The sequence below is a fragment of the Phaseolus vulgaris genome, chromosome 1 (genome assembly GCF_051622355.1).
Source record: "Phaseolus vulgaris cultivar YP4 chromosome 1, ASM5162235v1, whole genome shotgun sequence".
Classification (NCBI taxonomy): domain Eukaryota; kingdom Viridiplantae; phylum Streptophyta; class Magnoliopsida; order Fabales; family Fabaceae; genus Phaseolus; species Phaseolus vulgaris.
In genome coordinates, this window is record NC_143498.1 from 39,618,532 (window position 1) to 39,644,358 (window position 25,827).

Here is a 25,827-nt window from a genome sequence, read left to right on the forward strand (position 1 = left end):
CACCTTTAAACCTAAAGCTAATTCGAAACAATTTATAATTACTTTGATAACAAACACGTTTTTCATATTTGCTTTGCTGAAGAACAATGTATCGTTCGTGTACTGTAGCACATTAACCTTAATGGACCTGTCACCAATCTTCAGGCTTTCAAGAACCTCTTTCTCAACCGCCTTCCTTACTACCCCAGCTAACCCTTCTGCCACAATGAGGAAAAGAAAAGGTGTTGGAGGATCACCTTGTCTCAACCCCTTCCGTGGTTTGAATTCCTGTGTAGGACTCCCATTTACTAGCACAGACACCGAAGAAGACTCGAGGCATGCTCTAACCCATCCAATCCACTTTCTGCAAAAACCTAGTTTTTCCATCATGTAGTAAAGAAAATCCTACTTGACAGAGTCGTCTACCTTTTCGTAGTCCACTTTGAAGACAATACAACTGGTCTTTCTCCTATTCACTTCATCCAGAACTTCGTTTACCACTAGAACGTTGTCTGTTAACCCCCTGCCCTCTAGAAACACTAACTGCCTACCTTCAATGACTTTGTGTAAAAATTTCTTCAACCTTAAAGACATAATTTTGGACACAATTTTGTACATACAGTCAACCAGGGATATCGGTCTCAAATTGTTCAGAACCTGTGGATTGTCAACTTTAGGAATCTAGGAGATAAATTAAGCACTTGTCCCCCTTGGCCATCTTCCATCTTCCTCAAAATCACGAATTGTCGTAATCATGTCAACCTTAAGCTCATCCTAACAGAACTTTAAGAACCTAAAATTGAAGTCATCCGGTCCTGGGCTTTTGTCACTACCACAACACCACACTACGTGTTTTATCTTTTCTTTGGTTATTCTTCCGACCAGCATAACATTGTCTTCTTCTGAAAGTGTAGATGTGTTATCTAACCTGACACGTGTACTTGGCTCACCTTCGAAACTTTGTTTGAAGAAATCTCTAACCTTTTCCTTTACCGCACTCTGCTCCTCATACCATTGTCCTTGTTCTCTCACCCTGTTAATGTCATTCCTAGCTCTTCTTTATTTAATAATCGAGTGGAAATATCTTGTATTCAAGTCCCCTTTGCTTCAACCATCTCTGACGCGCCTTCTGCTGTAATAAGGCTTCCTGTCTATAATTATTTTTACTATGTTCTGCTACCAACCACTTTATGTTCTCCCATCATTCTTCATCCAGCTCATTCTCATCATCCTTTGCATCTAGCTCCTGGATTTCTTTTTGTAAATCTTCCCCCAGCTGATCAATATTACCGAAAACCTCTCTATTCCAGTCTTTGAGATCATCTTTCCACATCTTCAACTTCTCTTTAAAACAAAAATCCCACTTCCTTGCAATTCATACCCCGCCCATTTCTTACTAACAAAATCCTTGAACCTGCCATCTTTTTCCAGATGTCCAACGACCTAAACGGTTTCGGACTCCAATCCGTGATATTTGTTTCTAACACTAGAGCACAATGCTCAGACACATCGATCTGTCTAAGACAGAATATTTACTATTGGGCCACTTTTCCAGCCATTCCCTCGACACCAAGATTCAATCAATTCTACTCTTCATTAGGTCGTTTGGTTTATACCAAGTATACTTTCATCCCACCATTAAAATATCAACCAACTTTGTACCTTCGATAAAATCATTGAACCTTCTCATCTCCCTACTCTGATCAACATCATTTCCTGTGTTCCTCATTTCACATGATCTCCTAATAAAATTAAAGTCCCCTACCACGCATCAGGCCTTTTCAATTTGCCCCCTCCTCCTCTCTCAGACCTCCTCCCAAACTGCCCTTTTATCCGCCAAAAAGCCAGAATTATACATATTAACAATAATGATTTGTACAGGCTCTCATATCTTCCATTCCCCTTCAATAATACTGTAATTATTCCCATTAGTAATTGTACTGAGACGAAAAAAACTACTCCTCCACATCGTGATGACCCCTCTAGCATTATTTCCAGCCCCATTTTCAACTCATTCCACTTCATTAGTACCCCACATTTTATAAATCTCTTCCCTCCTCAACTCCTTGCACTTTTTCTCTTGTAAACACACCCAATCCACTTGTTCTTTCTTAATCAACTCACCCAAATATTTATGTATGCTTCCTCGCCTCCCCTAATATTCATACTAATTAGTTTCATCATCAGAGAAATTGTTCTTTACCCTGCTTGAGTTCTCCCTCCTATCTGCAAATTTGTCTCTAATCTCCATAGCTTGTAAATGTCAAATAACAATATCGTCCTCTCCCAAAAAGGAAAACCCCACCTCCTTTCTAATATTCCAGGCCTAAAAGCTTATAAATAGTCGTCTTTCATCCAAAACAACCTATTAGAGTTCCTGACTACACTATCAGATAAGCAGTTATTTAAACTCTAAGATTCTAACCTTAGTTCCCATTGATTTCCCGACATGATTCTCGTTCCCATTCCTCTTCTTGATAATTCTCTGGTTCCCTTTCCTTCACTTGCGTTTTCGCATGGCGAATTTTCACAATCTTCCTTCTCTTTCGTATTCACGTCCCCATATATCTTCCGTCTTCACTCCCCACAAAAACAGTACCGTCGACGACCATCTCCTCCGAGCCCGCGTCGCCAATGCCCATCTCCTCCAAACCTGCGCCGCCAACAACCTTCTCCCCAGTTGCATCGCCAACATCCTTCTCCTGCACCGCGCCACCGTCTATCTTCTCCACCGTCTCGTCGCCATTGCTTCGCAAGGACGTGGTTTCCCTCGCCCTTGATCGTAAGCTATAATGGTTGCCTTTGGACGACATTGCTCTAACATCCTTCGTCTTGGTTGTTTCGTTTCTTGGGTCCTTCGTCTCCAATGGCGCCTAGCCTTGAGAGAAGTTTAATCTTGCCCTGCGCCTATCTTCCTTCCTTCTTCTCCCCAGCTTTCCCGTGCCTCTCCTCTCTGTCAAGGTTGTTCCCGCTCCCGCTGGACTCGCACGCACAACGTGAGCAACCAGCGGGGTCGTGCCTCCCCTCACCATCATGGGCATTACCGCTACTTGGTTCACGCATAACATGTGAGCTTTGTTCTTGCAACACCCTCCCTGGCTGTTCATCTTCCACCTCCCTTGAGCCCAACCCCATAAAAACAGTAAACATACTCCTTTATCTCCTTTTCGATCAATTATGTCAACCTTCTTCACAGTCCTACCCGTTGTTTCACTTCCTTTTTGCGTATTAACCTGTTGCACTAACACATTCTCAAAAGACATTTTGCTAAACCCTTTTTAATCATGCAAGCATTGTACTCTTCCATATTAGTGTAACCACCTCCGCAGCTCGATACCCTACCACCACTCGTGATTCCATTGCACGCTTCTCCCCCTGACTTGAAACCCCCACTGTCAGAAACTTCACGGACACCTCTTCTCCGTCGGCCACCCCTACGTCATACTGGTGACCATAGTCAGAACCCTCATAATCATAGAACTCTTCTTTGAACATCTCCTCTGACCAGGCATTTGAGTTCCCTCCCTGCACTGCTCTCCACTTCTGATGAGGACCACAAACACATACGCTCGTGATGGAGTTCTCCTCTTCTATCACAACCCTACACAGTGTTTCATTAAACCTAACGTTCTTCACCGTGCGTGCCTATCCGAACAGAAAAACCCTCACCCGCATTTTTAATTGTCTATCCATACATGTCCTTTATCTAGAAGTTCTAAAAAATAAAACGTTTCACTTCTTTTTCAGAAAGTAACCTCCACCTTTATTTTATCAAGTTCAAGAGTTCAACTAGGCAATTGTGGGCTTCTATTAGTAAATGTAGCGGGAGGGGTTTGCTTACCCTTTTATAGTCGACATATAAGAATTTTAAAGACTGTTTCATAAAAATCTGACCCTCGATTAGGGACCAGAGCCTTTTGGAAGGGTTTCCCCAATATTGGACCCTAACCCTCGCTTCTAGAGTGCTCGCCAAAGGGAAAATCTAGACCCAAGGGAATGGAGGATTTGTGTTTCTGGACAAACTTGATATTATGTTTGACACCTCTACCATCTTTAAGGGTGAATACCGAGCCATGGCTTTAAAGACATACATCGGTATAGCCCTTCCTTAAGTCTGATGGATGAACTGTGGCCATATAATTTGAGTTTCCTGGATTAGTGACATCTATAGATGATCATTCTCAATCAATAGCAAGGAATTTCTCAATCATGGCCTGAAAAGTAGATATGAGTTGATTGGAAAAGTATATCGGAGTTTATCCAAAAAGTATATCTGAGTAACAATTTAGTCTAAAAAGTAGATCCGATTTTATCAAAAGAGTAGATCCGAGTTGATCGAAAAAGTAGATTCGATTTTGATAAAAAAAAAAGTATTTCTATTTTTATCCAAAAAGTAGATCGGTGTTTGATTAGAAAAGTAGATTCGATTTTGAATTAAAAAGTAGACATGTGTTTCATCGAAAAAGTACATTCGATTTTGAACAAAAAAAGTAGACATGTGTTTCATCGGAAAAGTAGATTCGATTTTGAAAGAAAAAGTAGATTTTGTTTGATTGGAAAAGTAGATCCTATTTTGAACAAAAAAGTAGATTCATGTTTAATCAGAAAAGTAGATATGATTTTGACTAGAAAAGTAGATACATGTTTGATCGGAAGAGTAGATCCAATTTCGAACAAAAAAGTAGATATGTGTTTGATCGAAAAATTAAATCCAATTTTGGACGAAAAAGTATATATGTGTTGATCGCAAAAGTATATCCAATTTTGAACGAAAAAGTAGATCCGATTTTAGATGAAAAAAGTATATATGAGTAACAATTTAGTTGGAAAAGTAGATCCGAGTTTATCAAAGTTGATCAAGCCATTCATTGGTTAACTCATGCATGTTTTCAATCATAACAAAGATTGTTTTATACATAACAAATACCCTAAAAAATAAAAAAAGTAATAGACAATGGTGATTAATCAGATAAAATAGTTTGAGATTGTAGTTTTTTTTAATGGATTAGGGGTGTTCATGGTCTATTCAAAGTTGCGTTAATTCCAACACAACACCAACATCAACATCAAAATCAGTGTTTAACCAAACTCACTCTTTTTTTTTTTGTAAAAAGCTCACATGTTAGGCATCATTATGAAACTTGACATCTCAGCTAGACTAACACCCCAAGTATCAACAATCATCTTCCACCACACGGAAAAAGTATTATTAAAAAAGGGAAAAAAAAGAAAGAAAGGAAATACAAACAAATATGAGGGGACTAGACCAAAACACATATATGAAGAAACCTAAGGAAAGTGATACTTAGGTAATCTATACCTATTGAAAAAGAGTTCTAAAAAAAGACTAGTCGAAAGCCTATTATACCAAAGAAATTATTCTCTATGAATAAATCCTAAGTTAGAAAACTTATCAACACATGCATTCCCTTCACGAAAAATGTGAGAAATCTTAAACCTGATTTTCCCACAGTAATCAAGGCAAGTGTTCCACCTATTATGAAGAATCCAAGGAACATTAGTCTTAGCAGTAAATGCAACACAAACCAAGACATAATCACATTCAAGCCATAAAACTAGTAAGACCCATCTTTTTAGCTTCTTCAATAACATGTATAACTCCATAAAACTTAGCAACCAAAGTAGTTTGAATATCAAGGAAAGCAGAGAAACCATCAATAAACTCCCCATAAACCCACGAAAAATACCACTACAAGCAGTAGGACCAGGAGAACCCCTAGAAGCACCATCAATATTAATTTTATCCCAACCTAGTGAAGGAAACTGCCATCTAACAAAAAGAACATGAATAACTTTGCAACTCTAAGTATTAATATCAAAGAACTTAAGCACTTTGAAGTCGAACATATCATTCCTCATAGAGATTTTAGACGAATTACCCATTAGGCAAGTGAAATTCTTAATGGTGGAAATTGTCATGGAAAGATCAATCTTAACTTGAAATCTAGCATAATTTCTCATACACCATATCATCCAAATAGAGAAGGTAGTCACAACAAGTTTAATCAAATTAACAAAAGGACTACCATTGCTCTTAGTAAAAGAAAAGAGATAATCCACATTAGAGAAATGAGAATTAAGAAAAATTTGTCGAACCCAATTCCAATTATGAAAAGCATTACGACATTTAAAAAATAAATGTTGAATAGATTCTTCTTACTTTTCACAAAGTGTACACATAGAACATATGCAAACCTCTGTGCTGAATGTGCTAATCCATAGGAAGCCACCAATGAAAAACTTTACAAAGTATCAGAGTTTTGGAAGGAGAAATATCTTTCCCCAACCACAGGGGACTTCTATATCCAAGAAAACTTTCCTAGCAAATTTGAGAGTGAAATGACCAGAGTCTTCTAGAATCCAATTAGGAATATTCTGTTTCTGCCTATTCATGATATGATATGTTCAAAAAAATGATTCACCTGTTGTAAAGTCAAGGAAATAATCCATTCATGACCATTCCAGAATTGGGAAACTGTAGCTACCAGGGTTCTAAAACCATCAGATACCCCTGCAATGTTTGATAAACAAGTAGAATAACATCATTTATCATTCCAGAAATTAACAACAATACTTGTACGAAGCGTCCAAGAGGCATGTTCAAGAATAATGTCATAAAAGTGTTTAATCTCAGGCCAAATAGAAGAGGATCTATAAGCCAATCAAAGATGATACTTGATTTAAGAACTATGGCTTTCAAGAGAAGAGGCACAAGGTTTGTTACTATAAGCAAAGTTCCAAGTAAGCTTGAGAAGTAAGCATTACTTTCGTACTAAAGGTTATTAAACTTCAATCCTCCAATTTCAAGAGGTTCAAGAACTGGTTTTGTTTGTAATCTTTTGCAAAAAATTGTTGTGATTTAGTGGAAACCATCTTAGTGTGAGATGAGACTGGATGTAGTTGAGTATTGAGTGAACCAGTATAAATCATTGTGTGTTATTCTTCTCTTATACTCACTGCTTCTAAAAACTGAAAATCTGCAAAACTATAATAAATTGAATCTGTTGTTTTAAAATTGAATATGTGGTTTTACTCCAATATTAATCTATGCTATATTCTGTTATCAAGATTTTGAAAAGAAATTAATCAAACTTAAAAACTTCAAGGTATCTTTGATCTTTGATCTTTGATAGGTTCATACTTAAAAACAAGGCATCAATAAACAATCTTGTTTTGGAACTGGTTTTAAACCTCATAATATAAAATCTGATTTTAAAATGAAATTTTGAAAAAGTGTTTTATTGTTTTAAAAGACTATTATTGAAACCTGATTTGAATCTTGGTTAACAATTTAAAAATCAAGTCTCTTATCAAACCACATTGTTATAGAACTAATTTGAATCTAGTTTTTAAAGAATACTAATTTTTAATACACTATGATGTTAGAATATATGGCCTTAACGAGAGGGAGGGTGAATTGTTTAAGAGGGGTTTTTGAAAACTTTTTCATCTAGAACAAAATCTTTTGTATGAAACTCTATCAGAAATTCAGTTAGCCAAGAAATTAAGCAAAAAACTGCAAAGCACCAGAAAAACAATCGATTGTTTCTTCGAAACAATCAGTTGTTTATACCAGTAAAGGAATAACAACTGAATTTAAAGGAGTTTAAGGGAAGAAAGAGATACACAAACAGCTTATACTGGTTCACTATTAAACCAAGAGCTACATCCAGTCCCCAGAAGCCACTGGGCAATCCACTATGCAATCAAAACAGATTACACACAAACCACCAAAGTAGCGACCTTGAACCCTTCCCGAGGTGCTAATTTCTCCTATTCAGTGATTGGATGTTCTTCCAGGACTTCTCATTCTGCTCCCGTCATTGAATCTTTACATTGTTCTCTCATTCTATTAGTTGATGTATTATGAATATTTCTTTACAAATCCTGGAACAATTCTTGTAAACATAACAACTGTTTGAAGAAATATCAAACTGTTTTATTATGATGGCTGTTATTAATTGTTTTTACATGAATAAGTGTTTTCACTAGAATCACTCTTATAAAATCATCTGATTTAAGAAAATCAGTGCTCTGTTGAGGAATCTAAAGAGAACTTGAGCAGGAGAACTAGAAATGAAGACAGTTCATTACAATGTACTTCCATAATTTGCACGTTTCTTTGAGAATTGAATATAACCCCATTCCTTAGTAATACACAGGAAAGTGTCAAATGGTTTCAAGAGCAATCAAATTTCTCATTTGGTAGTGTAATGTTACAGTATCCCATTCCTAGATCCAAGGGGCTCATTCAGGTAACTTAGCCAGCTCATCTACGCAATGGTTGATACTGGAATCCCCCATAGAAGGCAATATTAATTGGCTTCATAAAATATTGGCAACTCAATTACAGAAAGTTAGCCATGATACCAATGAAAGAGATTTGGCCTAGTAAATCCATGCTGTGCAAGTTCAAATGGCTTTAAAAATAAAGTCTTCTCATATCCTTAACGAACTTGTCACAAATGGCATCATTTTGAGCCAAAAACAGTTCAGCTGCTTCTCTACTATCAAAACTTCGCCCTTCAATAATGTAACTTCCCTCATCTTTCACAATGATTCCATGTTCACATGCCAAATCTAAGACCTCTGACTCATGGCAAAAGCCTCTTCCAAACTTGATACCCAGTTCAGCCCTTTTCGTTGCTGCAGGTGCTAGTTTATTTTTCACCACTTGCGCACAGATCAGAACACCTTCTACCTGAAGCACCAGATATCAAAAGAGAAAATGAAAACAAGACAAGAGAGGGTTTTAGGGAAAGAATGTGATAAATTGGGCAACTTTCCATGTTACTAAACAGAAAAAAATACAAAAGTAACGGGCTAAAGGTGACAGGACTGAGAGTAAGAAGTCTTCCTCAAAAGAATAACATAAACTACCCAGTTGATCATTTTATTTTATTTTTTTATCAGCACCCAGTTGGTCATAGTCCAACAGTACTTAAGAACTAACCTTATCCTCAGTTTTGATCAATCTCATTCTTGAAAGTCTCAAACGAACAGCTGCATAGAATCTCAAAGCATTTCCACCACAAGTGACTTCTTCCACAGATCCATATTCCTTAACTGATTTTGAACCCAATCTAATCTGTACATGAAGACAATGCTGAATGATATATCTAATGGTTTGGTATATATATCTTACTAATTGACTTTTCAAACTACAAGGTGCACAAACGTTCAAGTAATAAGACCTCAACCTGATTAATGAAAATAAGGAGAGTTTGAGAGTGAGATAATGAATAGTGAATTTTCCGCAGTGCTTGAGTCATCATTCGTGATTGATAATCTCGATTGGTGCTAACTCCTAATTGATCAAGTTCACATTTGGGGACGAGGGCAGCAACCTGGAGTGACAAAATTATCTTATATGCATGTGAGTAAAACAAAGGATGAAATGTACTGGCATATCTAGAAACCATCTCATAATAACACTATTGTAACTGAATATTTTACAGTACTCAGATGCCCTCTTAGGAGTGACTTTCATATTTCATTGTGTTTCATTTGTTTCCTGATGTTCATAAATTAGGAGTATAGTTTTAGTACAAATGGTAGTTAGGGTGTTTTGTATTTTAGATCACATCAACTGTAGATTATTCATTGACTTATTCCCTCTTTTCCTTCTTCTCTACCTAAATCCTACAATTTGAACAAAATGATAGAAAGAAAAAACAGAAGGATCCACACAGCTAGTCTAAATTATTGGATGAAGGTTTGTTACTGCTGTAGCAAGACTCTCATGAGAGATTCGATGCAAATGAATTTCACAAAAATGCAGTTTTGCTAAACTAATGAGAATGTCTAACTTACATTGGAAGAGAGTTTTATTCTCCTTTTCTAAAATAATGCAGATTTTTTTCTTCTTTATTTTTACCTGGGGAAAAGATACAAAAGAAACAGGAGAAAAGAGAAAACAAAATGCAGACTTTAAGACTAGCTTAACATGCGTTATGAGAATAACAATCAATATGGTTACGATTGAAAGCAATCTAAATCCACCCTACTGGAACAAATCCTCTTGCAATATAATAGGTGTTAAAGAAAAAACACAGTAACTTACACTATCAATCACAATCACATCTACAGCTCCACTTTTTGTTAATGTATCAACCATGCTTAACAAATTTTCAGCACAATCAGGATGTGATACGAGAAGGTTTTCAGTATTTACGCCTATGGATTCCACAAGTGAGAAGTCTAGAGCATTTTCTACATCAAGATATGCGCAATATCCTGCCAACAGAATAAATGGAAGCTATCAAATTGACACAAGCTACACAGCACAATCCAACAGTAATAGGGCATAAGAGTATGACGGAACATCTTGCATGTGTCAATCGACAAGAAATACAACAAATTTGACTCAATATTTTGGTCAAAACAAGTAAAAGGAAATCACTTCTAGAAACAAATAGCTTAGGGCACTTCATGCATGTTCGCACTCCAGTATTGTTATGCCGAACTAATTCAATTAAGTATAAAAGCTTAGATCATCACCAAGAAACTAATCCACTCCCAACAGAAAGACTTGCACTTGCCTCCAACACATGTTACATATTTTATAAATTTTTCTTGCATAGCCTACCTCCAAATTATTTGCTTAGTTTGAAATTCAAAAAAGATTATTCTTTTTGCTAAATTATTTTTCTATGCTTCACTTTTGAGGGTCCATGAAATGATATGAAGTCAATTATAGCAAAAAATAATTGATGACAGTTTACGTGCGAGCCCATAAGGATGTTCTTGTTTAGTGACAGAGAGCTCTCAAGCATCATTATTTTACCCTCCCTTAATTTTTTTTATCTGTCTACTTAATACTCTCAAGTAAGGATAAGGGCATGATTGAGAAATGGTAGCTAAGTCTCTTGAACTTCTAAGTGGACAGATAAATAGAAAAAAAATCTTCCTACATTGGACAAAAACAAAATGGAGGGAATATAGTACAAATAAAATAATTTTCCATAGCTCCAAAAGTTCACTATTATTGCGTAGATAAAAACTGATCATAATTCCTATCCCTATAAACCACATCAATAGTACTCCTAAGAAACTCAAACAGAAATCTCCATCAACAGACTGTTTTTCTCCGATAATATTAAATTACTAATTGAGAACTTATTAGATACTCGAAGAAGGTCTAAGAAGCTGAAATACTGATAAGTACCTCCAAGTTTTTGAGCTTCTTTAATAATTTGTAGAGCAAGTGTAGTCTTACCAGCTGCTTCTCGTCCATAAATTTCCACAATCCTACCCTAAAATGGTGAAATACAATATACGTTAGGAAAATTGTGAATATGATGGAAAAAGAATCTTACACTAGAAGTAAGAATCATCATTTCCAGCCACGTCAGTAAAGTGCCCATCTGGAAAGGGTTGACCAACCAAAAACCATACTATTGATAGCTGACATATTTCAAACTTAAAGTGATCATCAATCATCCAATAGTTATGATGTGGGGAGTAAGAGTGAAAGTATATTTCAAAAATAGAGAAGGGCTGCAATAGGAAAATAAATAGATGTTATTAGTCAGGTTCATGTGGTTTACTGCTTTACACAGCTGATAAATTCTGACAGTAAATAATGCTTAATAGTATCATTATAAGGCTTAAAGAAAAACTCCCTTCGGCTGCAAAAAGGTTTAAATTCTGAATCTTAACAGGTGTATCAAGAACAGAAAACTGAGATGAAAGAGGGGAAAATAAAACCCTTTTAAGAGGTACTCTAAAAGGACCATCACAGCTCCATTGCGCTTAAATGCGGAGAATCAAAGCGCTTATAATCATAAACTTTCTAACTTGAGTAGAAAACACCCCCATACATAATATAAAATGAGTCCCTCTAAGTTTATCATACATAATTAACAACGGAAAGAGAAACCATTTTAAGCTCCTACCTTTGCAGATTAACAATGGGACGATGTTTAAGTAGGAAAGGGAACTAGTGGATGTGGAATATGACCCCTAGATTCCTTCTGAAATCAGAATATATCTATATATACTTAAATATCAATATTCAACACTTTTAGTAGCCAAACTTAAATATTGCAAAGATTTTTTTCCTCGCACTGGTTTCATACTAATATTGACTAGTAAGTCCAGGCCATTTGAGGCCATCTAAAAATCAGATTAAAAGTAAATATATGTTTTAGTGCTACTGCTACACAAATTTCACTAGGTCAGCCACCAGCAAACTATGAGCACATAATACATATCCCCTTCTTATGTATGTAAACCACATTTTCCTTACATCAAACAATTGTCAAAACTTTAAAGAGGAACTGCACTAATCCTATTTCACCTTTGCCAATCCTCCTATTCCCAGAGCTAGGTCAAGCTTCAAGGAGCCTGTAGATATCACTTGAGCACGGCGTACACCAAAAAACTTCTGCAGAGACAACATAGATTCCTTGCTAAACTCACTAGCAAGCTGTGATACGGCCATGCAAAGTGCATTGGCTCTCTCTGCTGCTTTGACATCATCACGAGTCACATCACATTCTAAATCTGAAGCTTCAGCTGAAATGCTTCCAATGTTATTATTAACACATCAATTATTATAATTCTATTCTTAAAGATGAAATAGATACTTATATTCATACATTTATACCTACTCAAAAAGAGAAAGATGGCCACAGATAAAAGCCAATAAGAGTTATTGTCAAATAGACACACACAGGTACATTAGATGACATGGAACTAATACCTGTGGAAGAAAGCGAACAGGCATTGATGCCAATTCTTGTCATCATTTCTCTACCTCCATTCTAGGTGAAAAAAAAGGCATAATTTGTCACGAAAGGAGATGAAATGGTTTAGACAACACTCATTTGGGGGAAAGGGAAAAACATACGAACACAGTCTAGAGAGAAAGAAAGGAAAATAAAATGCCAAAACCCATTAACATTTTGAAAGCACCCCAAATAAAAAACTCCTTAAGGCCATGTTTAGATAAGCTTCAAGGAAATAAACTTCTCCGACAAGCTAAAAGCTCATGCCTAAGTTAAAATCAGTCTTAGAGAAGTTAATACGACAGAACTTCCATAAATTAATAATGTAGAATCTAATAGTTCATCAGAGATATTCACTTATGTAAAAGTTTTGCTCAAAATTGTTTTATCCTATCGGAAACTGAAATAATAACAATTCTTTGAATTACTAACATTAGAAGCACCCAGCTCTATTGAACTATCAAACCAAATCCACAAATCTGTTCAACAGAGCATAACTACACTTCACATTCCCCTTCTAATTCAACATAGTACGTTACATGAAAAATAAAAACTTTAATAGACGAGAGTTAGCCCCTTTGATATTCAATAAGCACACGTTTATGTTCAGTCCATGGATAAGTTGTGGCAAGCAAAAATGTGAGTGAGAAGTTTTGGAAAAGGAAAATAAAACAATGATAATGAAAGTGTAGTGAGAGAGAGAGAGAGAGAGAGAGAGAGAGAGAGAGAGAGAGAGAGAGAGAGAGAGGAGGACCTGGGAGAAGGGGGAGAGGAGAGAGGACGAGAGTAAACGCGTGGCGAAGAAACGGAGACGAGGCAAAAGAGTCATTTTGATGAGACAACGGAGGCGCGTGGTGGCACTCACCGCTTCATAAACATTTGAGACAGCACAACATGAAACCAGTTTTGCTCATGATGTTCTTCGATCCCACCTTCGCCATGAAAGAAAAAACCAAGGCTTTTTGGCGCTCTAAGTTAGCGAGAATTAACACAGAGAAAAAGGGTTTATACAAAGTTGGAATAAAACAACTAAAATCTCATCTATTTCCTTTTCACCTTTTTTTCTCAATTATTATACTTTTTTATTTCTCTTTTTCCAATACTTGTCCATCTGAAATTTGATATAGAAAAATAAAATAAAATAAAAAAATACATAAATACAAAATTATAAGTATTTCTGGTTTTTTTCCTTGTCAGAGTTGGAATGGAAACATGTTACATAACAACGTAAGATAGTCTTTCAACAAAGAAAAAGTGAAACGAAAGTACTTGTACTATGATTAAACTAAGACAATTTTTTTGTTGCTTTAATTTTAGACAAATATTATTAAAGTGAGTATAAAAAATAACACAAGTGACTTGTTTATTTAAATTATAATTTTATATTTGAGTAAACGACGGAAACATTATAATTAAACTAGTAATTTTAATTATACTTTTATATACCGACTAAGTGTTATAAAGCAAAAACTTTAAAAATATGTAATTATAAATTTTGTCATTCTAATTTTATATATTTTTTTAATTTCTGAATATTGAACTATGAAAGTAAAAAATAAAAAATAAAAATAGTCATTTATTCTCATAATTTATAAACATTATTTTATCAATAGCAATGTAAATAAAAAGAAAAGACTTAAGCATTTTACGTGTGGTTATTTAATAAGTAACTAAGTACTTTATATTGATTATTAACAATTGAATATATTAACAGAATAACTGTTCAATAATATTTTACTTCCAATATTAATAAATGAAATAATTTATAGGAAAATGAATTGGTAAAGCAAAAAAAGTTATTTTGGTATCTAATGAAATAAATTTATGGAGGCAATGGCTCTTGGGTGGGTGGCGGAACCGTTGACTGGTCTGTTTTTCACTCTCTTCTCAATAAATTCTAATTTGTGTTCTGCATCCAACCAAATCGAAGCCATTGACGAGAGCAAACATGGCTGCGGCTACTGCGATTTCTCAGCTTGGATGCTTCTCCGCCGTCCACCGTAGCATACACCTACGCCGCCGCTCGCTTCTATTCCCTTCCCCTCGCTCCAAGGTCTTTCTCCTCCTTTTCATTTCCAAATAGTTTATTTCCACCGTATCTGTATTAGGGTTCGTGTTAAGCACATTTGCGTTAATCAGGCTTGCGAATGTACTAGGTATTACGTAGATCTAAAGCACCGCTTGCTAAATCATACGTTACCAAGGGAAGTTTGAAGTAGCAGTCGTTAAAAACTAACTTAAGCCTTGCTTCGACGGCTTTAATGTCCAGTTAGACGTTGTGTTCTAATCGCAATTTTAGGTTCTTATTATGGATCGGCTCACTTTGCACATTTAGTGCGTGTTTGAATTAATTGGCTTGTTTTGGAAAAACAAATATTATTGTGTTTTGTTTGCGGCTTCTTGATGGTTACTTTAATGATTACTTCTTCTTAACCAGTCTTTTTCCAAACATGATTTAGCGTTGATGATGGTGCTTTCTGTTCATAGACTTGGTTTTCTGATTTTGTTGGTTTTAGTCATAGGAATTTTTGAATTTCTATTACTTCCAAACCGGATTACTGGAAAAAGAGAAGAAGCATTAACACAAAATCATTATACTTTGGAATTTGGTAGAAAAAAAAAAGGCTGTTGTTATCATAGGCAATATTTTTTAATCACCGGAAATTTTGGAAATTTAGTGACGAGTCTCTTTCACTTTATGTGGTTTTTATTTTTTTAATATGTATATATGACAGTTATAACTGTGTGTGTCCCACTCCATCATATCTATGATCCATGTTCCTCTTGTGTGACTTGTTTCCTTTTGGGGTATCACTCTCCCCTTCATTACCTTGCTTCCCTTCTACTATTGACTTTGTTGCTGCTTAGCGCACATAATCTACATCTTTCAAATTGGGCATGCATGACTACTTATATACAGTAGGCCTTATATGGATAAATTTTTCCATATAGAGGAGATGAAAAATATGAAATAAGCTTTTTTCCATAAGGTAAAATTAGCTTATGCATAAGTTAAAATAAACTTTTGGAGAAGCAAAATAAAAGCGTTTCTACGAATTAGTTTATGCGTAAACTAATTTTAACTTAAACTTATTTCATTTCTTTTCCTATAAGTGTTTATAAAGAAGTTTATTTAAAGCAAGGTCAGTGACGTGTTTTTCTGCAAGTACTGGATAGGAAAGCTTTATATGCTTGTATTGATATATGTAATTGTAGTGAGGATACAAAACTTAAAAAGCGCATATTAGGGTACTGGAAGTCAATATGATCAAGTATTCAAGTTGGCCTTATTAATGATATAATAGATTTGATGTTTCTCCACATTTAGGGAAAGTTATATTAAGTTTATGTGTTTGCACATATCTTTACTTTGATATTGCAAGACGTAGTACTAGACAATATGGACAGGCTTGAATAACTGCATAAATAATATATTTTTGTTAAATAAAAGTTTGCTAGAGCAATTATTTGACATTGATACTGAACTGGAAGCATATCTCATTTAGTTATCAGTTGTTATGAGTCTGGAGAGGCATGACACAGATACTGCTGGGACTGATACCAAAAATACACTGAGTTATGCAGCTGATGTGTCAAAGCAGAACTCATATTCAACAAAAGAGGACCATGATACTGAAAAAACAGGGTTTGGACAGGCAATGCAAGAAAGTGTTGATCAACCAAAAAAGACTGCAAAAATTCATGACTTTTGTTTAGGAATTCCCTTTGGTAAGTGTTTCTTTGTGTAGTTAATTTGCATATTAGTTAAGTTATATGATGCGTTTCCCTTACTCTATGCTTGGTTGAAGAGAAATGGAGGCGTAGAGAGTTTTTTTTTTTATGTTATCCAATTAGATTTAGAAACTTAGTGAAGAGTAGAAGAAATGGAAGATCTAAAATCCCTCCCTGCCTATGTTTGATACCCCTTCAATATTGGGGAGTTTTGGAGGAGAGGGAAGCTGGTTATAGTTTTTGGACTGTAGATGAATTGTCTCAAATTTATTTATTTCTCATCTCCTCCATTACTATTTATAAGGGTATGACAGTATAATATTCATATTTTCTCTTCCCCCTCTCTGGCAAACAATACAAGGTGGTCATTCCCTCCCTTCCCCTTCGCTACTTTGAACAAAATACATTATTAGTGTGGTGGATGGTGTTTGGTTTAATTGCTCTTTTATCCCCTTTAATTGTCAGTCTAAACAAAAAGAGAAAAAGTGACTCATTGGAATATTATTGACAAGTTAAGTCTGGCATACACTTGTGCATTTTTTGTTCCCTGAAAATTTCTAAGTAGTTAATGGCACTGTGTCTGCGGTAAAAATCAGGAGCAATTTCTGACCTTGCCTAACAAGAAACACTGATGGAGAAGGTGCTTATTATCGCAGCAGGTGCTTACTATTGTCCATCCTACCATTTTTAAATTTCTGACCTTGCGTGACAAGAAACACTATAATTCCCCACTTTTTTTTTCCAAAGTGTACAACTTTTAAGTCTCCCCGATTAAATCCCCCTTTCCTACGATAATGTGAAAACGTGAAGACTTTTTGTTTCCTCTTTTTCAATATTTATGTGTATGATATAATATTTTTAAATATGCATATTGTTTTCCAAACTTTGCTATAGAGCCCATCCTACCATTTGCTATCCCACTATAGTGTTTGCGGGGCAGTTCCATGCTGCTATGAAAGATTGACTACTTAGGTTGAATTTGATAGAAAATGTTAGATTATCCCATTTATTAGGTCAGTCTAACTAACTATTGGCTGCTCATCATAGCTGAGTTCACTTCATCAATGAGGCAAAGCAGCTCAAGTTGGTTTCCAATCCCTATTTAAGACTTTGGTTTGACCATCTGAATCAAGATGATAAGAGAGCTCACCTTAAGTAATGTCCCTAAACCTAAAGAATTCTTACTAAGAATGGCTAATGAAAAAGGAATCAGTCACTAACCACAGACTTTTTAATACCGTTTAGCCTAACTGCATATCTTGAGAATAATTCAGTGACTTTGTCCATACCAGGAGTCTTAAGCAACCAAAACAGAGCTATATTGTCACTATACCCTATCATCAACACAAATAGAATGGCTTTATAGCCTTTAATATTATGTAAACCCTAGAAATCTTAGTGTCTACTCAAATCTGTTTAGGAATCTCGAGTCTAATAGAGTCCAGCACGTGTAGTGAGTCTCATTTGTTCTTTTCACAGACATCACAGAACCTCACAAAGTCCTGGACATCTCTCTTGGCCAATCCAATAGAGATGGGAACAGAGCAGGTTTGACTTTGCCTGTCCTCTCTCCAACCAAGGCAGACTATTCGAGTTGACTTATACAATTTGACAATCTAGAATGTCATTTTCTTCTAGAATTATCAATTTAAACTGTTTATTAGGACCATGGTATAAGTATCATGATACGTATCGCACATACGATTTGACGATACAATTTGACCCTCCCATGATACGACTCAATTGAATAATCGGTTTTGCTCCCATAATACAACTGTATCGTGCAAATTGTAAGAAGAATCACAAAACCGTTTTGTTTCGCATCGCGTGAAACAATGGGGATTTAAAAACCCTAAGTTCAAAATTTTACCCACACAAACCTCCTCTGCTACACGAACCTCTTCTTCTCTCCTCCAACAGCGACAACCATTTCGTGACAGCGGGAGGCGCGGTGCGGGAGACCATGGCAGTTTAAGCGGAAGACTATTCTGAACTGGATATATTATTTGCGGTTGGTTTCTTTGAGACCCGTGGCATAAAAAATATGGAAATGTGTTACATTATTGCAGTACTGAAAGAAAACATATACCGTACTCTATTAGGAATTTATTCCCTTCCCTCTTAAAGTTGTTATATCTCGTCTTTATCTTTTGTTGTAGGTGGATTTGTTTTAACGGGAGGGATTGTTGGGTTCCTTTTTTCACGGAGTCCTGGAACACTGGGCAGTGGTGTGCTCTTTGGTGGTGCTTTACTGTTCCTCAGCACCTTTAGCTTGAAGGTCTGGAGACAAGGAAAATCTAGTTTACCATTTATTCTAGGACAAGCAGGTGCGTGATTTAAGCAGCATTAAGATAGTGCTGGTCTTGAAAGAAAAAGAGAGAAACTAAAAAGGCTGCAGCATAATCTTATTTGGATAATTGTTATTTACTATCTTGACTTGTTTCGTTATTTTACAGCATTGTCTGGGATTTTGATCTGGAAGAACTTCCAGAGTTACTCATTGGTAGTACATCGATTTTGACAAAACTGTTCTTATGTTGTGTCTCATTAAATTGCTGTACTTATTTGCTTTTCCGAATGCAGGCCAAGAAAATATTTCCAACTGGCTTTAGTGCTATTATAAGGTATCTCAATCCATTGTTTGTATCCTATTTAATTACATACTTTGGTATTTGAAATTGATTGCTGTTCTTTAGCCCTTTGGGTGTTAGATTGTCTCAATTTCAATCTGATTCATTTTTTCTTGGGTAAATTTTTGTTTGCAGTTCTGCAATGCTCTGCTTTTATTTATATGTGCTTATCTCTGGAGGAAATCCCCCACCTAAGAAAATGAAGCCATCTGCCAGCACTGCATGATGAGATAGTGAAGGTTATGTTATCCTATAAAATATGGGGATATAGTATCTTATTTTTCTAAGTTAAAAATAAGGCTGTAAGCTAATTTGGCCTTGTTGCTTTAGAAAATAGGTCAGCCAAGAGGTACAACTATTAGATTCGTAGGCATTTTGTGGAGTATATACAAATAATATGAAATTTTATGGAAAAGATTATTTGTTTGTTACAACTACGTAGTTTCGACACTTTACCTACATGGCACGTGCAATGAATAAAAATCCTGTAATTTAACTTGAGGCTAATATTTATGCCCAGTAGAAATATTTTCTTGCAAGCTTGAGGAAGAATAGGTCTTACTTTCGTGCTCAACCAAAGCATTTCTTTTATTGTCTTGTTACGTTTCTTTTCTTAAAATAACAAATTACTTAGTTAAGCAAACAAAATATGCAGACAAAAAAGAGCACATCAGTTGATAAGTTTTAAGATATTATATTTCCTACTTAATCATAATTTTTCATTTAAGTATATTCATTTTACAATGAAACTATATATTTTCTGATTAGGTTGAATTTCACCCAACCGTTCAAAATACTCAATTTAAATTGTTTGAGTTGAATTGAATCGTTATATTTGCAATTGTCTTCGATATCTATCTTTGTCCATCCATCCTCAGTCCTAGAAATTGTTAAATAATTTAGGACTATAACTTACTTATACGCATGGTTCTAAGCAATATTTGTATAACATATTCTTATATTTATCAAATTCATGTGAAAAAAAAATTAATAACATTTAATATGTTGTATGTAAAGATTAACTAAAACTATAATGACTTAAGACTATCTAGTAATTTTTTGAATAGATGTTTTGAGAGGGTAGGCTCGTCTGGAAAAATATTAGAATTTTTTTGAGATTTTTCTTATAAATTCTCTAAAAAAAATTCAAAATAAATAAGTTTTCAGCAAAATATTATGTGGATTTTTAAAAGTTTTACTACATAAGTTTCATGAAACATAAAATGTTATAGTAGTGAAATTATTAGATAGTTCTTGATTATTTATTCTGTGATCACAATCAATATTAAGTGTTACGTATTTAACTTTTCAAATTTTAGATAAAAAATTTAATAATACTCAATTACATGTTTCATAAATATTTATTTAAATCAAGAACAAATGGTGGTCTAAGATACCTAATAAATTCTGGATCATATGATATTGAAGTATGTTGTTGTAATGTTTGTAACAAGAGTCAAACAAATGGATGATAAAAAAGTTCAAGTTAAAAACGGCAAAGAAATGCAATGGTAAAGGATTTCTAACTCAATTCAATGATGTTGATATCATAAAAGCCTATTTGAGAACATGATTTATCGTTGTTGTCATAACTTTCCTCGTCTTTTGTTTCTCTGTTGCCCCCTTTCCAGTAAAGTATTTCTCAATAGAAAACAGTCACCAATTGGCATCTTCTTCGTTATTGAATATCAAAAAGTCTTCGTCTCTAAATCTGAATTCAATAAATATTAGATTGAAAATGAAAGCAACAATCTTATAATTATAATTATTTGTTCTCACGGGAAATGGATCTGGAGCTCCCGAGGTCTCGAGAATAAAAGACTCCTCTGAGTATAAAATGTTTAAAGTATAAAAAAAATCAATCTCAATCGCTTAAGTCAATAAAAAAATGTTTAAAATATAAAAAAAAAAAATCAATCTCTAAGATTTTGGGATAAGAAAAATAAATTTGTAAGAAAATATTCAGAATAAAAAGTTGTTCCATTGAAGACACAAAATATCACTTTGATAGTTAATTTTTTTTTTAATTAATTAGATATAAATTTAGAAATTAGTTTATAATTTTTTTTAATAATAAAAATTATTTTTTGATATTAGTAATTTTTATAGATTTTAAAATAATATCTAATATTAATATACTAAATTATTATTTTTATTTATAAAATTAGTTTTTATTTAAAAAAGTTTTAGAAATATTGTATAGAAAAGTAGTATACATGTGGAATAAGCTTGAGATGTTGATCTATGATATCATGCCACCTGGCCAGTGAAAGAACTACTTAGAACTATTTGCATAAGCAATTATGCTACATTTTTCAACGCATATTCACCAGAACTTAATATGGAAAGGTTTGGATGAACAACAAATTAATGATGATAAATATTCAATCAGTAAAAATTTGAATAAATAATAGAGGTATTTTATAGATATTTCAATTTTATACAAGCACAACCTAAAGCTACTAACACAATTGCACATAAAATTAAGATTCAAAGCAAAATCACAACTTAAATCTATCACTACCCACTATTATACCTTCAATTACACTATAGGGAAGATTTTGATGCAATCCATCCTCCCATTTTTACAAATCTTCTAATTTCTATGTCTCCACAATTCACTTACGATTGTTATCCACACACAACCCCATATCTAATTGACAACCCCATTGGCCCTAGTCATCTTAAAATTTAAAAAGTGCTTTTTTGGCTCCCAGTGGTCCGTCGATGCAAACCCCACCCACTCGTAGCAAATAGACCACACACGTCAAAAAAAAAAAAAAAAAAGACCACACACGTCAAGCTACTCTACATGTACAAAAAAGGTGGGACGTTGTTTCCTCTACCTCCCCACATAAACCACACGTATTCGTACTTATCTCCCTTCTCTCCAGATTTGCTTTAGATGCAATCTTATCTTCCAAGACCCTCCATGCTAGATGATGTTCTGCTTTTAACCTCCAAAAAAAAATCATACATAGCTACATCATCCCCCTGAACTTCCTCTTTAAGGATTCTGTAAGTAGATTTAATCGTGAATCCTTTGTCTCGCTTTCTTTCCAAACCCATTTGTTCGCCTTATCCACCTTTAAACTCTTCTCATCCATAAGAAGAACCAACCGTTGCTCCTTATTTTATCTCATTCAAACAAATTCCTTCTCCAACCTATCCTCCAGGACCACTCTACTTTATTATTCCACACTTCTCCTTGCCAAAGTTTGGTTTCCTTATTAGAGCAAATCGAAAAAAGCCTAAAAAAAATTGTCTTTGAGTCACATGCCTCCCCAACCATAGGTCCTCCCTCAAAATTATGTCCCTCCTATTCCCGACCTCTCATTTGAAGCTATCCTCAAGCTTGCACTTCCAACCCTCAAACTTCAGACTTCCTTCAAATCTCTCCACCAAATTGAGTCTGACCTATTATGCCATATCCTCTTTCCTAAAATAGCCACATTGAATTGCCTTAGCTCTATCATACCAAGCCGTCCCTCTTCCTTTATCTCACAAACATTTTTTCCACGATGCCCATGTTAACTTCCTTCCTTTCGAGCTCCATCATCACAGGAAATTCCTTTGCAACTTCACAATCACCTTCTCCACCATGATCGACAATCTATACAACGACAAATAGAATAAGGGGAGAGATGATAACACATATTTTATCAAGAAAAGTCTTCTTGCCATTGAAATAAACTTGCCTTTCCATCTTCCAAGCCGATTCCTCACTCTTTCCACCATCCCCTCCCAAAACTTACATTTTTATGACTCCCCTACTAGCATGCCCAAATACTTAAATGGAGTTGTTTTGATCTCACAATTCAAGATCGCCGCAAAATTTTATAACCTGTAAACGCTGCTCCCCACCCCTCTGATGCTACTCCTCTTAAAATTAACTTTTAATCCTAATGTTAATTCAAAACAATTTAAAATAACCTTTATAACAAATATTCAAAGCTTACAACATATCATGATGATCTGGCTGGAAGTTGTGGATCCATTGTGGGGGTGTGGAAGCATATCTAATTGTGACCATATGAAAAACAAAAGGCATTAAAGAAAACAATGAAGCCAATTATGGGTGATCCTAATTCCCAAGAACACGATTACCGAAATAAGCACAACCTAGAATGGTGGTGAGAATATATACGTACAAAACATTTTCCCATGTGAAGTAAATGGAGGAATTCAATGAGAATTTTTGTAGGGTTTGAGATATGACAACTATATATGTATTGCGTTGGTATGCCAAACCCATGTTCTTGATTTGGAGATGGTGAAAGAACAAATGATGATAGGGATCCCACAACTATGAAGCACAGACACGGATACGACACGAACCCGAAGATACGATTAAATTGAAAATTACAGGACACGGGACACGACTATATATAAATTAAAATGTAGTAATACACTTTGTTATATGTAAAAAAATATAAAAGTTGGTTGTATAAAAGAAAATTTAAATTCAAATCGGCACTGTATGGACGTTCAATATAAAAGAAAAAGCAGATCGTGCTCTGAGGATGCATGTATGCATTCAATTAAAAAAAACATTGGGCAGTGCAAATCATTGGACAATCCACAAGTGATAATAAAACAAAAAAAAACATTAATAAGAACACACTTACCTCTTTCCAAATACTTAGTTTCTCTTCTTTCTTCTTCTTCTTTTGCGTTCCTTTCTTTTTCTTTTTCTTCTTTTGTGTTACGAACCTACAACTCAACAACCCTCACCATCACACCATAGTGCTACGCTGCGTTCCAACTCAGGTTTTAGTATAGCGTAACTATTTTGTTCTTTATTTTTGTAATTTTTATATGATTTATAGAGTGTATTTTTCAGATTATAAATCTTTTTAAGGAAAAAATATATTATTTATTCCTGATTTTTTTTTCTTCCTCTAAGTTATAATGGATTTCCTTAAGATTTTTGTATAATTTTTTTATTAAAATGATTTGTTTGAGATTTTGTGTGAGAAAAGATGTTCAAAGAGTGGACTGTGTCCAAGAAATGAACCGTGTCTCTCCGACATTCCCAAAAACAAGATCGTGTCTGATCCACAAAGATGTGTCCGACACCACATCGTGTATGCCTCCATCACGTGTTCACATCGGAAGTGTATACACAAAAATGACACATACATTTCCGCCATAGCTTCATAATATCACCTTCAGGTCCATAATGAGCGTGAATTTTTCACCTTCTGGTAGTAGAAGTGTTAGCACTGTGAATCTTTGTTTTTGAATGAAGATAGGGTTCATGGGTGAAGTACCACACATTCTCGTTAGGGTTTCCTTTCACCCACGTCCTTTTCTCATCTTCGACCCTTCCACAAGTGCCTCATCATTAATTCTTCCATACTATTATATTTTTTTTTATTGCCATGATTTTTTATGTTTGGTCTAATATTGTGTATCTAGTCTTTTTAGAGAATTTTATGTAAGAATTTTGTAGAACTAGTTCGTGTACCTTCCTTATAAAATTTGAAATATTTCTTAAATAGTTTTATTTATTGATTTTTTATTTATCAATGGAAGAAATCTACTATATACTACTTCCTCTCCCTCGATATTACTAAACTTTTATTACTTTTTTATGTATTAACAACAGCATTATATTTACATGGCTTGTTGAAATAATTTTATTATGACTTTACTTTCTCCACAAATTCAAATTCATTAACTTTGTTAAAGTATAGAAAATAACTAATTCACAGATAAATTAGAAATAACATAAACATTGTTTTATTAGAAACTGATAACCATTCAAAACTAGTATTTTCTTAGGTGTCTAATTTTCATATAACTATTTGTGTATATATAGTATTTAATTTGTACAAGGAACCATCTTAATGTTCCTAATACTAATATATATATATATATATATATATATATATATATTCTCATGTTGATAAAAAATCAATTTAATTTTAGAAACTAAAACAAAAGGTCATTTTAAAATAGAAGAAGTATATTTCGAGAGATATCAATTAACAGATCAATGTAATGTTATCTTTGTCCCATAATGATTGTAGATTTATTTTTTTTCTTCAGAAATATTAAAAATTAAGAACGACAGTAAATGTCACTTTTTAAAATGATTTTTCTAAAATAATTTTAACCTTTTAATAAATATATTACTTTTATTGTCACATAAAGGGTATTTAATTTGGAAACAGATAGGGGAAAAAACAGGTTTTTTCAAAACTTAAAATATCAATAATTTAAAAAGAACAAAATTGTTGTTATTTTGAGACAGAAGAAGTATACTACTATTGAAGTTGCCTTGGTCGTTGAATAGTCCTGGTCTTGCAGACTTTTGAAAAGCATGTTTCAAAGAAAATGGCGATTAGGCACTTGTGTAGAAATTGTACAAGGTGTTGAGGTAGGTGGTGGTGGTAGCGGCGTTGGCGGTGGCGGTTCTTTCTTCTTCCTCTCTCGACCCTTTAACTGATCTTTTCATGCTTGGCACTGCTGACTGCACTTCAGCATTTGATGTGAAATTCTTTTCTGTGTAAAGGTGGCTTCCATGATTGTCTCTTCCTAGATAAACTCTCCAAAATCACTATCTCTATTTTTTTCTCAATTTCTGTCCCAACAAAATGTTAAATTTAAAGTAATGTCTTGTACACAATTAAAAAGATAACTATAAAATATATGTACTTTTATTAGTTCAGAAATTTTTGTAAAAGACATTACTATTAAATATAAAAATCTAATGTGATTAAATAGAT

General features: G+C 34.4%; 2 protein-coding genes across 3 annotated transcripts; one reads left to right on the forward strand and one right to left on the reverse strand.

Moving 5' to 3' along the window:
- Positions 1–8,067: 8,067 nt before the first annotated feature.
- RECA3 (RECA homolog 3) lies at positions 8,068–13,780 on the reverse strand. The gene is made up of 8 exons (XM_068616526.1): positions 13,486–13,780; positions 12,707–12,767; positions 12,302–12,519; positions 11,168–11,255; positions 10,064–10,236; positions 9,201–9,347; positions 8,954–9,088; positions 8,068–8,701 (listed from the first exon to the last, which is right to left on the reverse strand). The coding sequence occupies exons 1-8, from the start codon at positions 13,558–13,560 to the stop codon at positions 8,423–8,425; spliced, it is 1,176 nt and encodes a 391-aa protein (XP_068472627.1). The 5' UTR covers positions 13,561–13,780; the 3' UTR covers positions 8,068–8,422.
- A 726-nt stretch (positions 13,781–14,506) lies between these two features.
- LOC137814013 (Transmembrane proteins 14C) lies at positions 14,507–19,531 on the forward strand. 2 transcript variants are annotated; one of them, XM_068616529.1, is made up of 6 exons: positions 14,507–14,784; positions 16,238–16,460; positions 18,623–18,790; positions 18,920–18,966; positions 19,047–19,087; positions 19,229–19,531. In XM_068616529.1, the coding sequence occupies exons 1-6, from the start codon at positions 14,680–14,682 to the stop codon at positions 19,317–19,319; spliced, it is 675 nt and encodes a 224-aa protein (XP_068472630.1). In that variant the 5' UTR covers positions 14,507–14,679; the 3' UTR covers positions 19,320–19,531. The 2 variants fall into 2 exon arrangements, with proteins under 2 accessions (XP_068472630.1, XP_090158361.1); XM_090302235.1 differs by lacking the exon at positions 18,920–18,966 and having other exon boundaries at positions 14,568–14,784.
- The last annotated feature ends 6,296 nt before the right edge of the window (positions 19,532–25,827 follow it).